Source organism: Brachyhypopomus gauderio, chromosome 12, assembly GCF_052324685.1.
Source record: "Brachyhypopomus gauderio isolate BG-103 chromosome 12, BGAUD_0.2, whole genome shotgun sequence".
Taxonomy (NCBI): domain Eukaryota; kingdom Metazoa; phylum Chordata; class Actinopteri; order Gymnotiformes; family Hypopomidae; genus Brachyhypopomus; species Brachyhypopomus gauderio.
The window spans coordinates 8,354,901-8,370,079 of NC_135222.1; the positions used below are offsets into that span (position 1 = coordinate 8,354,901).

Below are 15,179 nucleotides of genomic sequence, written 5' to 3' on the forward strand. Positions count from 1 at the left end.
GATACCTCCAAGTGGATTTTCAAATCACTTTAACATGCTGTAAAATGTTAGTTTTTCTGATTGTTTCCGTTTGTTCTTCTAGTTTCAGAAACAGCAGTTAGCTGTGCCAGAGCCGGCCTCTATGCCTGGAGTTACTTTACGAGTGAAAAGTACGTTCGATTTTTCTTTCTTAACGTCCACTCAAAGTGGCACAACACATAATTACAAACATTGCATTTTTAACTTAATTGTGTGTGTTTGTGTTGTTTCATTAAGATACTGCACCACGAGAAAGACCTTGGTCTGCCGTCTTGTGTCCTGATGACCACCATTTGGGGATCGTCCCTCGTAGACACACAAGCATCATGCCTTTTAATAGCAGTAACCTCTCCAAAAGCATGTCAATCAGTAACATAGCAGTGTGAGTTCATTGTGTCTTTTCTTTAATCAAAACGTGTGGGCAAGCTGGCAGTGCTTTCCTGAAGCTCAGTCATAAGTGGGAAGGTCTAATGAAATTCTGAGAGTCTCCAGTTAGGCACTGGATCTACGTAGCATATGTGTAATTAGCTAAAAATGTATTAGCATGAACTATTAGCATAACTGGGTCCTTGTCTCCTTCCAGATTCGATGACATGTCCATAAAGGGTCTGCGGTATCTGTCACAGTCCACCGACTCTTTGCACAAAGTCAACAAGGTCATGGAGTCCACAGAGTCTCTGCCAGATGAAGGTGAGCAGCCCCTTCCCACCCCCCCGACTTGCCATGGGTCTGTTTCTGCTTCCGAGAGCTTCCTCTTATCTGCTCAACAGCTGGCGAGCAGGTGCAGACTTCAAACGGGTCCTGAAGTCTGCTTGACCGGGCGGCCGGCGGGAGGGAGCTGCGAGCTCTTTGGGGACGCCGCGTGTTTTTGTTGTGCAGCGAGATCTTATCCCGTGCGTTGAACCGAACTTCCGTGTTTTCGGTTCATCTGTTGCGTAGGAACGGAGATGGTTGACGGGCAGCTGATGGGGGAGTTTGACACGGACGCTAAGGAGCTGGAGGTCGATTCCTGGAGCTTCACCACAGACAAGAAATACCTAAAGAAGCTCAAGAAGGACGTCATCAAGAGACAAGATGTCATTTTTGGTAGGGGGACTGGAGGCTGGAGCTGATGTTCAGCTAAAACCTGATGTCCAGCTAAAACCTGAGACCAGTAATCTAACTCTCACCTTTGTGCTTCTTGAGAATTGTATCCTCAGACCAGACTGGAAAACAAACCTACTAATCTCAAATAAGAAGAAAATACACTAGAAAATACAGACATTGTACATTTAAATAGTGGTCAGGTTCTACTAGTTATAAAATATAAAAAATTACATTCAGTGTCTGCTGACCAAAACGTCCAACTCAAGGATATTTCTCATTATTCTCCAAATAACAAGGATTCTGTTTAAATGTAGACAGAACCAAAACCCTTAATACGTCCTACTGGAGCAGTACTTCCTTTTTTAGCTCCTCTCTTGACCCAGTTTTTATGGGTGTAATGTGAAAGGTAAACAGTGCAGTCTGGATAAACAATGAGCTATAATCACAGGGACTCTCTCACTCTCTCGCTCTTTCTCTTTACTCTCTCATTCTCTCTCTCCCCCTCCTTCCAGAGCTGATCCAGACAGAAATGCACCACCTGCGGACCCTGCGGATCATGTCGGAGGTGTACATCAAGGGCCTCCTCAAGGAGGTGCAGCTTGAGCAGCAGACGGTGGAGAAGATGTTCCCCATGCTGGAGGACCTGCTAGAACTTCACAGGCTCTTCTTCAGCAGCCTCCTGGACCGGAGGAGGGAGGCCAAGCAGGAGGCCGACGACGACGGCTTCGTCATCCGCAGGATCGGGGACGTCCTGGTCAAGCAGGTGAGGAAAGACCACATCGCGGGCGTCCGGAGAACGTGCCACGTGCTCCGTGGATTCTAACGACCTTCTGCGATATGTTGTAGTTCTCCGGAACTAGCGCTGAAAGCATGAAGAGGGTGTACGGGAGGTTCTGCAGCCGGCACAGCGAGGCTGTGAACACGTACAAGGAGCTGCTTGCCAAAGACCGTCGCTTCCAAGCCTTCATCAGGGTAGGCCGCTCGTTTACCTCTGTTGTTTGGTTTGTTTTGAAGATAATCAAACAAAAAAAAAAAAGATAACGGCCTCTGTAGATAACTGCCTCCATCCCGCCAAACCTGCAATGATCCAAACTTTCAGAAAAAGATGAGCAGCAGCGTGGTTCGTCGGCTCAGCATCCCAGAGTGCATCCTGCTTGTCACGCAGCGAATAACCAAGTACCCCGTCCTGATGCAGAGGATCCTCCAGCACACCAAAGGTGAGCCTCCCCAACACCGCCAGGGCCCTGGACGCCGGCCCAAGCCAGCCCGAGCATCCGCGGCGTCCAGTTCCGAGAGAGCCGCGGTATTTCTCCCCGCATAAACAGCCGCACCTAACGGATGGCCTTGCCGCTGCCCGTACGGGGAGGCGGCCCCATCCACCGCATACAGCGGCCAACGGCTGCTGCGTCTTAAGCGGGTGGCTGAAAGGTTTTTTGGACGGGTTCCCAGCTCACCGCCAGACGAATGCAGTGCGAGATTTAAAAGGCCAGTCCGAGCCAATGTAGCACACTCCCTTCCAAGGGCAACATGGAAAGATGCATGATTTTTAATAAGGGAGCATAGCCTTTTCAAAATATTTTTAACATGAAATGAAATGTGAATGTTGGTTGTTTGCAAGGAATTTCGGTGTGTTCGCTTTGTGCTGTCTGTACATCTGTGTTTATATGTCTGCGTGTGTGTACATCTGTACATAGACCAACAGGAGGACTATGAGGATTTGACACAGGCCCTGCATCTCGTCAAAGAGATCGTCGCTGCCGTGGACAGGAAGGTGAACGAGCATGAGAAGAAGATGAGACTGAAAGAGATCCACAACCGGACAGACGGCAAATCCATCATGCGCATGAAGAGTGGCCAGATGTTTGCTCGACAAGATCTCATAAGAGGCAGGAAGCTCCTTCACGATGGCCCGCTGCAGTTGAAGAACTCAGCAGGCAGACTGAAGGGTAATGTCTTCCTCAAAGTTTCCTCCCTCCTCTCTTTTGCCATGGAATTAAAATCATAAGCGTTCTGTCTAAAAATACATAAAGATATATATATACAAAAAACAATGATCAGACCTTTGATCAGTTTTCTCACTCCTTTACTATGTTAGGTTCAGCACCAAATGGTTTATTTAGTTGATCAGCCTAACATCGGATGAGTGCAGACCTCAGTACATTCAGCCCCATGGAGTCTGACAGTGTGCAGGAATCCGCTGGGAGTTGACCAAACGCGAGTCTGAAAATCCAGAAAAGAAAAGAAAAAAACACATTAACAGATGACTCGAATTTGCTAGAGAATAAATAATGACTTTTGGAACGATGTCTTTCGAACAAAAGAGTCAAAGGTGTAATTATTTAGCAGCGATGCCAGATTTCTTGTTTGAGACAGACTGAAACCTGATTTGGAAGCGAAAGCGTTTCTGCCTTGTGTAAAGAGTGGCAGTTGGAGCATTAGAGTCGAAAGCTGTTTTGCTATTTCTGGATCTGCACAGCTTGGAACTTAAGAATATAAGGCCAAATGTCCAAAAAACCCAATCCAAAGCGAGAATAGCATCAGAATTCAGTCTTGCACCAGGACATTTATTTATTTATTTATTTTAAGCACATCTACAACAAAAGGGATGAAAACAAGACAAGTCGTAAAGTAGCTTATTTGAAGGCCAACTCCCGTTTGGAAGGCTGTTCTACGGAAGTTGGGGTGAAGAGCCTCAGACATTACATTCTATACAGAGGAATGTATTAAAACTCCCTCCTAGTCAGCACAGAAGATTTACAGTGAACGCTTAACTTATTCTATTGCCAAACGGAACATATTTGGACTGTGTTTTTGCTGATGTTTGTCAGATTGAAATGTGGCACTTATACCCAAACTCCCCTTATGCCTAACTGTTGTAACTACAGATCTTTTCACGTACGCAAACCACTAAATACTGTATATTTCATCAGAATATATAGATCGTCTTATTATTTGATTGTATTTTAAGGTTTGCGTTTTTTGTTTGTCTTGCCACAGATGTCCAAGCAGTGCTGCTTTCTGACGTTTTGGTGTTCCTGCAAGAGAAGGACCAGAAATACGTCTTCGCTTCTCTGGTGCGTCACGAGGTCCCGCTGTTCCCACAAGAATGATGAAGTCATGGTGCACTGCTGATGCAGGTTCTGCATCTGTACGCTGCGTAGTTTAGCCGCTCTGTTAGAACTGCAGATGCTCACGTCGGCAGGCAGCGACAGTCCAGCACTTGCGGAAGCTTTAGCCACGCTTTCTTTTCCATGCCTGTCAACTGCAGTTAATATATTTTTTAGAACTTCGGTGCACCTGCCCTAATTGCTCATTATACATTTACCTCGAAATTAGCCCTGGTCCCCTTTGCCTGTCAGAGTGCACACATTTACCTTTAATTAAACAAAAATTGTATATGTTAACAACTGTTAACGTTGTGAAATAAAGTATAAATGGCAATTTTTCTATGTTGATTGTAAATGCTTGTTAATTGTTAATTGTAAATGCTAACACACTGTGCCAGTTTGATCTTCTGCTGAATGGATGTAGTGTTCCTACTGATTTGTGTAAACCTCTTTCTTTATTCCTCTCTCTTTATCTCTAACACCGCCCACCTCCGCTCCGCCCATCTTCATGCATACATTTTCTCTCCTGAACTTCTCTCTCTCTCTCTCTCTCTCTCTCTCTCTCTCTCTCTCTCCCCCCCCTCCTCTTTCTCTGTCTCTCCCCCTGTCTCTCCTCTCTCTCCCTCCCTCCTGCCTCCACTCTCTCTCTCTCTCTCTCTCTCTCTCTCTCTCTCCCCCCCCCCCCCCCCCAATACTTGCCTGGTTGCCCCTGCAGGACCAGCGTGCCACCGTCATCTCCCTGCACAAGCTGATCGTGAGGGAGGTGGCGAACGAAGACCGCGGCCTCTTCCTCATCGCGGCGGGATTCGAGCAGCCGGAGATGGTGGAGGTTCACGCCACGTCGCGGGAGGAGCGCAACAACTGGATGCAACTCATCCAGGGAGCCATGCACTCTGTGTACGTACTGCCTACGCCCGCATGGCCGAGCGGAGCTAAAGGTCACAGTGGATCGGCCCGCTTGATTTTCAGGACGTGGCAAAAATGTTTATCGACCTCCTTTTGGCTGCTGGTGCAGGGAAAAGGACGATGATGAAGGGATCCCCAGTGAGACGGAGGAGGAGAGGAGGCTTCTGGAGTCCAAAGCCAGGGAGCTGAGAGGTGAGGGGGAGCGTGGAGCAGACCCTCCAGTCACCTGAAGGAGACGCAAACGCTTCTCTCGCCGTTTCCCCTTTTAACGCTTCTGCACTCACAAGTTTGTGATTTAAAGTCATGCGAATTTTGAAATTACTTAATCATTTTTTCCCCTTTCTCTCTCTCTCTCTCTCTCTCTCTCTCTCTCTCTCTCTCTCTCTCTCTCTCTTTCTCTCTGTATCTCTGTCTCTCTCTCCCCAGACATGCTCCAGAGGAAAGACACTGAGATCCTGGCTCTGCTGCAGGAGAAGATGAAGCTGTTCCATGAGTGTGGCTCCGGTGTGGAGGCGGGGCCATCCGTCAAGATGCTATTCAGGGCCTGCAATGACGATTTGCCTAAAGGAGAGACCATCATGAAGGAAGCCATTCAAGAAGGTGACTGACTTCAACAAAAGAAACTAACTTACTATATTTTCACTTCTGAATTATTCTGGGGTTTGTTTGTTTATTTGTTTTTAACCAAGCCCGAGGCTCCCATTAGTTCTCCATTTCCACCACCAAACGACCCACAGGAGTCTTTGGTAACTCGGTTAACGTAATCCTGTTAGTGACGTGCGTGCCTATGTGGGTTTGTGTGCGTGGCAGTGGAGATGTTGCAGACCCTGGTGAACAGCAGCCTGGGCGTGGCTGTTGGGCCGCAGGTGGAGGCCGGTGGGGGCGGCCCGGGTGGTGTCGCCTCTGTGTCCCTGCCGCGCCGCGCAGACACCTTCGGGGGGTTTGACAGTCACCAGATGAACACCTCGAAAAGTGAGTCTCTGTCCCACAGCCATTATCATAACCCCCTGTGCATCTGCCGCAGTTTAATTTGTAGGACAGAGGAGTGTCGTGCTGGTCGGATGCTAGCACTACTGTAACAGCAATACACAGACGAGACTTGTGTGTACTAGGGGGTATATGGACTAGTCCGGACCTCAAAAAAATCCCCATAACAATAGCTACATAAACTGGTGTTGGCTTTTTTGAGGGGCTGATACAGTAGTAGATACAGTGGCCTGTGACAGAGTGCTTGAACAGCGACATTGAAATGTTTTGGCTTCCTTCAGCATATCATTTACATTCATTTAAACAGACATTATTGAATAGAAAGAGGTGTAGGAAGCATTTTACATGTACTTCAAGCAGATGTTTTTATTGGACTGTGGCAAATTCAGATCTCCTCAGACACAGTGTCAGGTTTTTTTTTTTTTACAGTATGATTTGTATAACAAAAAAAACAGTATCTTCAGTTGCCTGATGTAAATATAATGTATTTATCTGCAGTAAATCTTGGTAAGACCACTGGGTATGAAGGATAAATTACCAGAACACATCTCACGGTCAAAAAAATGTCATTTACTGGTAACAGAAACCTTGTATCGAAGATGTTTGGCCTCTGATTTAATTGCAGGATCTCCAGTTCCCACTCACAGCTTTGATTTGTGTGAATTCCCAGATGGAGATGGTGGAGAGGCTGAGGACTTGCGCAGGACGGAGTCAGACAGCGTCCTGAAGAAGGTGAGCTCCTGTTCTGCTTGGCACGCCCGTTATAGATGCTCCTGGAGTCGTGGGAGGAACCTCGTCCCACACCTCACGCTCGTGCTCCGGACCCACGCTCTCCGTTTAGCCCTACCCGTCGGGAAGCGTGTAGTCAGAACGTGGGCTCGCCAGAAGGCGGCGAACACAACAAGCGCCCATTTGGCGGGCGGCCCGCGGCCCGGCTCTTCAGAACCTGTAATGAGCAGAGCCGGAGCCGACCCGGGGTCGCCGGGCCTGCGGGCGTCGGGCCCGATTAAAGGTGCCTCTCAGCTGGAGTCGTCTGAGCTACAGCCTCTGCTCTGTTGTCTCCGCAGGGGGGGAACGCCAACCTGCTGCTCCTACTGAAGAGGAACAGCGAGGTAACGCCGGCGAACATGCTCCTTCCCCAATGAGACGCGTTAGCCGTGCTCCGTGGTGGTTCGACCCAACAGCGAGGGGGCTGGAAGAGGCAACGCAATGAGGGATTCGGACCCCCTCTCGACTGCCTTGTTCCTAATGCGTTTGCCATGTTTTTTTAAAAGAGGAAATTTAATCAGGTCTCCAGTTGCAGCGACACATGCAGCTCCTCGTTTTAGACCTTCTATTAGACATTTTTAATTTTTTTTGGCTCTACCTATTTATTAAAAGACAAACCTCAGACCCTGCACCCCGAACTGTGTTGTGGCTTGTTTATTAATCATGAGCAGGCACGCAGGCTCACCATTACCCTGCCATTTCTGGCCTGCTGATTATGATGCTTCATTGAGTATCTTGTGGGAGCAAGAAGCATAAATAAGCAGTGTTTGGGATGTAAGAAACAGCGAGGCCAGCTGTGCTTGAATGCACGTTAAGAAATGTTTTGAAGATGCTCCTTCTGTCCCACAGAGAGGACTGTGCTGACGGTGATTATGCTGCCAGGAATAAAACATCTCATTGTTTTGTTTTACAGCATGTTCTGAGTAGTGTTACTCACCTCCACGATCTCCTCAATTCACTGCAGGTGCGTGTTTATTCTCTTATGGGCCGCAATTTATTGAGCATGGCAGGCAAGAAGTCTCGCCGTCATCAGTGCACCTGCTCAAAATCTATTCCAAGCAATGGCGTCTATGCCTTGTGTTTTTGTTTGTGTGTGTGTGTGTGTGTGTGTGTGTATGTGTGTGTGTGTGTGTGTGTGTGTGTGTGTGTGTGTATGTGTGTGTGTGTCTGTGTGTGTGTGTGCGCACGCGTTCTCATGTGCATCTTTGACCCGCAGGCCGTGGTGGTCCAGCAGGACACATTCGTCGAGGACCAGCGGCAGGCCCTGAGCGAGCGCGCCTCCTCACGGGCCTCCTTACGCGCCTCCTCCCGCCCGCCGTCCCTGGTGGAGCAGGAGAAGCAGCGTAGCCTGGAGCGACACCGCCAGGACGCGACCGCCCTGCAACGCCAGCAGGCTGCTCACGCCGAGGAGAGGAGGCGCAGGGAGAAGGAGTGGGAGGCGCGTGAGAAGGAGCTTGCCGAGCGAGAACTGTTGCTCCACACCAAGGAGAAGGAGGCGCAGAAGGGGCGGCAGGACCTGGAGGAGGCTCAGCAAGAGTTGCAAGGGAGGAAGGAGGACTACCAGAGAGACCTGGAAAGGCTGAGGGACTCGCAGAGGAGGCTGGAGAGGGACAGGGAGCAGCTGCAGAAGGAGGTGGAGAAGTTGGAGTATCTCAGGGAGACGGAGGTAGGACTTTGCAGGACTGTGTCATTTGTTTTGAGAGCTTGTTACGGGAAAACCGCTATGATTTGTGATTGGGTGTCCCCAAACTTAATGTGCTGGGATATTGAGTTAAGAAAGAGTTAAGAAATGTGTTTATTCATCATTAGAACCATTGTTTAGAGCTTTATTCGCCATTAGAAGTTCATTTGCATACATAGTCAAATGGCGTGACTCAAGTTATGGATGGCCCTTTGACAGGAGCGCACGAACAGGACTCTGTCCAGCACGTCAGAAGACTCGCTGAACATCCAGGGCAGCAGCGGCTCTCTGGAGCGGGAGACGGTCGAGTCGGACCGTGCGCCAAGCCCCAGGAAGGGCTCCCTCTCCAGGGTGGACTCCAAGCAGAAGAACCGCCACCTCAACCCCTTCTCCTTGGGGCCCAGAGCAGCCAGCGGCGAGGGCCAGAAGAAGAACCCCAGCTACTTGCTCCAGCTGACCAGGGCGAAAGACAAGAAGGAGAAGAAGAAGAAGAAGAACAAGAGCAAACCTTCTCAAGAAGCAGGTGAGCAGAGCTGCTGTCGGCAGAGGGAGAGTAAAGAACTCGTGCAGGACGGTCGAGAACGGCAGAGGGAAAATCGGCTTTAATGTTCAAAGGAGTCTGAATGCAACTGCTGCTGTAGCATTAGCTCGATTTGTCGTTGTTTCCCTTTTCATCCCAACAAAGAGAGCACTGGAACCATTTGTTATATCCTTCTAGGGATGTTAATTTGTTTTCGTCTTTACATTGAGAGCAGCGGTTATTTTTCCGTTTTAATCAAGCGCCTGTCTAGATAGAAACATCAAACGTGATTAGGCAGAGGTTTTACATCTGTTGTCATGAATGTTGATTCTGATTGGTGGATTAAGAAGGTCACCTCTGCCCATCTCCACAGAGTCCCATCTGCTGCCACTAGCTGAGCCCGCCCTGGACGGCGAGATCTTCTTCTGCTGAGTCGCGCTTTGACAACAGTCGGCCCGTAATCTCCTCCTGCGCTAAGCTAGACGCACCAGCTGAATGTAACGCCATGCAGGACGCCTGCCAAAGTTCCGCTGCCCGAGTGTCCCTGGCACACACTGCCGAACTAATCGGGGGGAATTTGTCCCGAAACCCCTTCCATGTCCTGCCTAACCGTACGTTCAAGTGGGACCCATTTCTATATGTGCAATTCAGCAAGTGACGCTCACTTTTGAATGTTTTTGACTCAAATGGACTTCACCGGTCTGACCTCAGTGTTGAAAACCTGCCTCAAAATCAATATGTTTGTCCTGGAAGACAAAATATAGTAAAAACTTCAGAATCTTTTCAGCATTACTGAAAGAAAAACAAAATTGGAAATAATTGTTGTCTGAGAACATTGAGACAGAATAGAAAGCTTCTGATTGGTCAGCTCTGTGAACTTTTTGCTTCTTAAAATGCTTCGACTTTTCACCACCGAGCACTTTATACAATTTGATTATGGTCACCACAGTGACGATCGGTGTAGTGTAGATATCAGCTCAAGCCATCCCTTTGGCTTTCTTTAAAAAAAGTGTTTTTTTTTTTTTTATCCTGTTATACCATATTAAGCATTTATAATAGTGTGATTTGAAGTACTGTGGTCTTGCTTGTATATTTGACTTATCATTATAGCAAAACAGACTAAAAGGCTAATAGTGTAAATATTGTAGGAATCCTAAATGTTTAATTACCTGCTGGACAGGTAACGTGTGTTCAGAAAAACATGCAACACACTCACTGAATACTGTATTAGGCTCACCATTGTTCTTCTCCCTTAGACCATCGCAACCCCCAACCCACATTTATTTCCTTTCAATGTACTTTCCTGAAAGTGTCTATGTATTTCATCATGCACTAAAATGTAAACCCTGCTAGATTTCAAAGGAAGTGCAGCTTGCAATGGAAGGTTTCTTTTATATTGAGATGCTCAGCTCCCTCCCCCTCTCCCCTCCCCGAAGGGAAATTACTTTATTGAAAGTCAGTTTATGACATAATATGTATATCCAAACCCTGCCCACTCGAGCTGTTCGAATGAGGTCGCACTTGCACTGAATAATCTGGCCCAGCAGGGGGCGACAGAAAATCCTATGTCAGCATTTAGAGTGGTTTTTAATCATGGCCAAGCTTAGACTTCCATCACCCTCAAAGACTAGAACTGAGGTTAACAGCGACAGTGCATGAAGCAGTACACACTGTGATAATGGTCCTTGTGTCCAAAAAGGGAACAACATTTTTGTAGTTTATGATTTTATAAATTCCTCTATGGCCTTATGGAATTTGGACCTGCAGTTTCAGCCTTGATAACACTGTTTCATGTCAGAATGACCAAGGAAACGTGAATCGGTTCTTCTTATTAATTGCTCATAAAAGTACAATTGCGTAGCCTTAAATGCTGAAATGCACAAAATATTACAGCATTTTCTCAGGAGTGCAGGTGTTGTATAAAAAATGTATAGAAAATTGGGAAAACTAATACTGTATCATATTTTGTGAAAAATGTTAACTGTAAAAGAATGGACCATATGTTTAAGTTGTGGTTAATTCAATATTTTGTAAGAAGTCTTTATTTATCTTTAATTCTTGTATTTGGAAGCTAAAATGTAAAATTCTCACAAACACACATAAAAACAAAAAAATATATGTTTAAAACATTTGTGTTTTTCTCTTTTTTGTTGTCTAGGTTCTTTTGTCAAAGATCCGTGAATGTATTTTAGCCAGTCAGCAGGACTAGGTCTGGCCTGAATGAATCTGCCTTATTATTCAAGTACTCTGTTCTGTTTGTTTGAAGATGTTGCCCTTACACTGAGATTTAAAGGACTCTATCCAAAATGCCGTACTTAAGCAGTAGGCACTAGATTTCAATGCAGTATGTTGTGGTCAACCGATAAAGCAATACGTTCTTTCAGTAGGCGACTGGCCAGTATGCATACAACCTCAGACATGGTTCATCCGCCATTTTACCTAGGTCATTGATATATGACCACATGATGAGAGTTAAATGCTCCAGTTGAATCATGGGATAGGACAGTGTGTTGCAATTTCATACTTAAAAATGGCTTCCATTGGGTACTCTCAAAATATTTTTAACTTACTGTTCAATGCATACGGTGTATTTGGACATACTACCCTTAATCGTGTACTGCTTTGGCATACTGTATAGGAGGGAAGTACGGCATTTCGGACAGAGCTCTAGTCCAGCGTTTCTCAACCGGGGTGCCGCGGCACCCTGGGGTGCCGTCTGTCTTCATCGGGGGTGCCGTGAAAATATTCTGATGTGAAATAAAAAACTATAGTTTAAAAAATTGAATTTATTATACGCTTTAAAAATCATTAAAATGTATTTCATATGACTAGATCTCTCAAGTTTGGTGGGCGTGAGCTTTTTTTCAGGCGGGGGGGATTGGAATCTGTCGCGATGGTTAGTGTAGCGGCTGTGTGTGTGTGTGTGTGTGGTTGGGGAGCGGGCTGGCTAAAGTCTACCAAGAAACAGCGCGATCTATATTCTGATTGGTTCAACCTGTTATAATATACAACCGATGGATTGGCTGAATATGCTGCGATGTGCGGCGATTAGATTATTTAAAAAATAAATTAATAATAATAATATTCAAGCGTGAGAAATTCCATGTGTGGCGTGAGAGCGTGTGAAATCGCTAAATATGCGTGAGTCTCACGCTCAAAGCGTGCATATGACCTGCATATGACCAAGGTCAGCACGTGATTACGCAGGTTTCCCACTGACTGTAAGTCACATTTATCTGCTCTCTGTCTTAATAATCACTTTTTTTGTGTTATGTTGGCCGGGAGATGGTTGCAGAGAGTATGTTTTCAGGGTTGCCAACGCTCACGCATTGAGCATGAGACACACGCATTTGACACGCGTTTTCACACGCTCTCACGGCACACTTCCGATTTCTCACATCCGGAAAAAAAAATCTTGTTTATTTATCTGATCCATATCTATGATTCAATGAGTTACTAGTTCGCTTTGGCGCCAACCACCCGCGATCGATAGATTGCGATATAATACTTAATTTGTGTCCATTTTACGTTCACACCCCCCCCCCCCCCCCCCCCCCCCCCCGTCAACAACTTACGTCTCCACCCCCCACCCCGCAAAGCCTGTGTTTTTAACGCATTGTAAACTGGGGTGCCTTAAAATTTTGCATGCATATAAAGGGTGCCACAACTGAAAAAAGGTTGAGAAACACTGCTCTAGTCTTTCATATTATGAAACTGCCATTATACTGACACCTAGTGGCCTGGATGTATCAGATTCCACACTAAATACTACATTCTTTCATACTACATACTACAGCATAGGGTTAAACATGGATGCCTCCATGTGGGGGACCCACTCTAGAGCATAAATGAGCTTCATCCAAAGAAGCTTCGGAGAGTGAGTGAAATAACGAGGGACACGTTTGGAACGATCTCAAAGACTGACAATATGTTGGTCACGCTTGGTACGACGGCAACCTTGTGTACCGTGTTAGTTGAACAGTGCATAAATTGCAGTATCCACACGGATGTCACGGAAGACTGAGAACACTGCCACATTTCAGCAATCGACTCTCTTCTCACGGTCAATAAATGACTCGTTCCAACCTCGGTTTCCCCGATCCGTTTCCGAAACGATCAATGTTCGTGCGCGGTATTCCAACAACCCCCAAGCCCAAAATGAAAGCGGCCCTTTTGGGTGCCGTCTCCGCTAGGCCGCGTTTAGTCTGCTACGCCAAACGGAGTCAGATCTGCTCAGTGTGCACAAAGTGCTCCTTCCTGCACAATCTGTCTCCCCGCGCCTCCCCCGGCAGCTTGTGGCGCCGTGGCGATGCCACCAGTCGCCAACTGTTGGTTACAGAGCTGCGGAACCTGTTGCTAAGGTAACAGTCTAAACTAGATTGCAGGTGGAGTGCGTGTATTGAGGGATCATGGAAGGATGGCAAATTGCTTTTTTAGGTGAGTGGCCTCAGTTTTAAATTATATGTTTGCCGGCTAAGGGAATAACAAGGTGGGAAAAGCGTGGTGTTCTTCGGGCGCCGGAGGTCATGTGTTGGCTCATTTTGGGTGTCCTCCGGGCCAACATGGTGTCCAATGCAAGGTGCAAGGAATCCTGGAAGAATTCTCTAATTGAAATATTTCTTTAGAGAATTGTATGTAACGAGGGGCATATTTAGAATTTTCAGATTGACAACAGCAAAAAAAGAAAACGTACCGAAAATGTCCCTGAATTATTTTGTTGTTTCCAAAAAAATGAGATGCAACATTTCCCCAAATGGTTTAACATGTATCTTAGAGAAGAGTTCACCCCACGCTGGCCATTTAATCCGATTCCATGCCCCTTGTGGTGTGTTAGCACCATCTCAGCCCTAATATCCAGATGCTCCTGAAATCCCAATTGGCATCCAAAACTCTGGAGGGCAGCAGATATTCAGGAACAAGGTTGTGTAACCTCTGCCATACTGTGTAAATATAGAGTAACCAAAATATCTCTTGCCAGTGATCACAAACTGGCATGGTTGGGTTTCTAGTCAAACCATCACCAACTTTTCACTCTCACTCATAAGCTTTCCTGTTCCAACAAACCTCTGCTTGGGAGAACGAGTAAACAAAGGAGCACGTGTGCAGAATCAGTTGATTACCTAGCCACGCCCTCTCTTCATGCCCTCCCAATCACAAGCCACACCCCTTCCTGCTACTCTGACTGGTGGTAAACTGATGTTGGTGCAGATGACTTGACTGGTTCTGTCTGTTTTCATCAGCTTTTATAGATTAAGCAAAAATAAAAATGTACATATACACACAAATATTGTTTCCAAGATCCAAAACAGATTGATGGGACGTTTGGAGTTTGTTTAGGTTCATGGCAGTTACATGTTCAAAGACAATACAGGATTAAATTATTAATATGATGTAATCTGCATTTTATTACATCAGGAAAAATCTCCAGGTGATTGTGCTTAAATTGTCAGTCCTCTGAGCATCTGATTTTAGCACTGAGAACTGCTCAGCCTTTGGCTAATACATCAAAACCTGCATTTCTGAATATGATCAAATAATCATGATATGACTCAAAAAATATGAAAGTTGTTTACAAATGCCTTTTGCACTGGCAACGGGCATTATCTTTGTGTACTTATTTAAATTGTGTCTGGCAATTCTTTACAGTGGCAAATCTTTACAATGGCATTGCACCATTGATTAGTGTATTTGTTAAAATTGCATTAATCTGATTCTGGCCATTGTATTTTTGCTTATTTCAGACAACTTTCTCTTCAAGGAATCTGCAGTCTACCAGAATTCTTGCATGATAATATAGATTAATTTCGACATGCTCTGACATAACTTTTTCAGGGTCCGAATTTCCAAATCTGCGGAGATGATATTTCACACAGGCCTAATAGGGTCCAGTGGAATGGAACTACCCAGCTGGTCATAGCGATACTGAAGACAGCGCTCAGATGTCCCCTTTCATCACGCTCCAGTAGTCTTGGTTCTCATCGTCCCCTGATGATGATGATGGTTTGGTCTAGTGGTGCTGAGCTCCAATGACCCATAGAGCAGTCTGATTTTATTGTACATAATGGCTGATCTCAAACATGCACTTGGAGGACTGGAACCTTCTTCA

The 15,179-nt window shown here is 46.2% G+C and overlaps 1 protein-coding gene across 4 annotated transcripts in view; it reads left to right on the forward strand.

The window, feature by feature from the left end:
* LOC143528912 (uncharacterized) overlaps positions 1-11,784 on the forward strand; it is a 45,334-nt gene extending 33,550 nt beyond the window's left edge. For all 4 annotated transcript variants that reach the window (XM_077024846.1, XM_077024849.1, XM_077024848.1 and 1 more), the window contains 19 exons: positions 83-149; positions 256-400; positions 602-708; positions 958-1,104; positions 1,617-1,867; positions 1,951-2,076; positions 2,204-2,321; positions 2,799-3,050; positions 4,102-4,178; positions 4,927-5,108; positions 5,227-5,309; positions 5,544-5,717; positions 5,928-6,089; positions 6,775-6,836; positions 7,172-7,216; positions 7,786-7,836; positions 8,089-8,538; positions 8,773-9,076; positions 9,447-11,784. In XM_077024846.1, coding sequence (XP_076880961.1) covers positions 83-149; positions 256-400; positions 602-708; positions 958-1,104; positions 1,617-1,867; positions 1,951-2,076; positions 2,204-2,321; positions 2,799-3,050; positions 4,102-4,178; positions 4,927-5,108; positions 5,227-5,309; positions 5,544-5,717; positions 5,928-6,089; positions 6,775-6,836; positions 7,172-7,216; positions 7,786-7,836; positions 8,089-8,538; positions 8,773-9,076; positions 9,447-9,505 — 2,862 coding nt within the window. In that variant the 3' untranslated portion in view covers positions 9,506-11,784. The remainder of the gene's footprint in view (positions 1-82; positions 150-255; positions 401-601; positions 709-957; positions 1,105-1,616; positions 1,868-1,950; positions 2,077-2,203; positions 2,322-2,798; positions 3,051-4,101; positions 4,179-4,926; positions 5,109-5,226; positions 5,310-5,543; positions 5,718-5,927; positions 6,090-6,774; positions 6,837-7,171; positions 7,217-7,785; positions 7,837-8,088; positions 8,539-8,772; positions 9,077-9,446) is intronic.
* Positions 11,785-15,179: the final 3,395 nt, after the last annotated feature.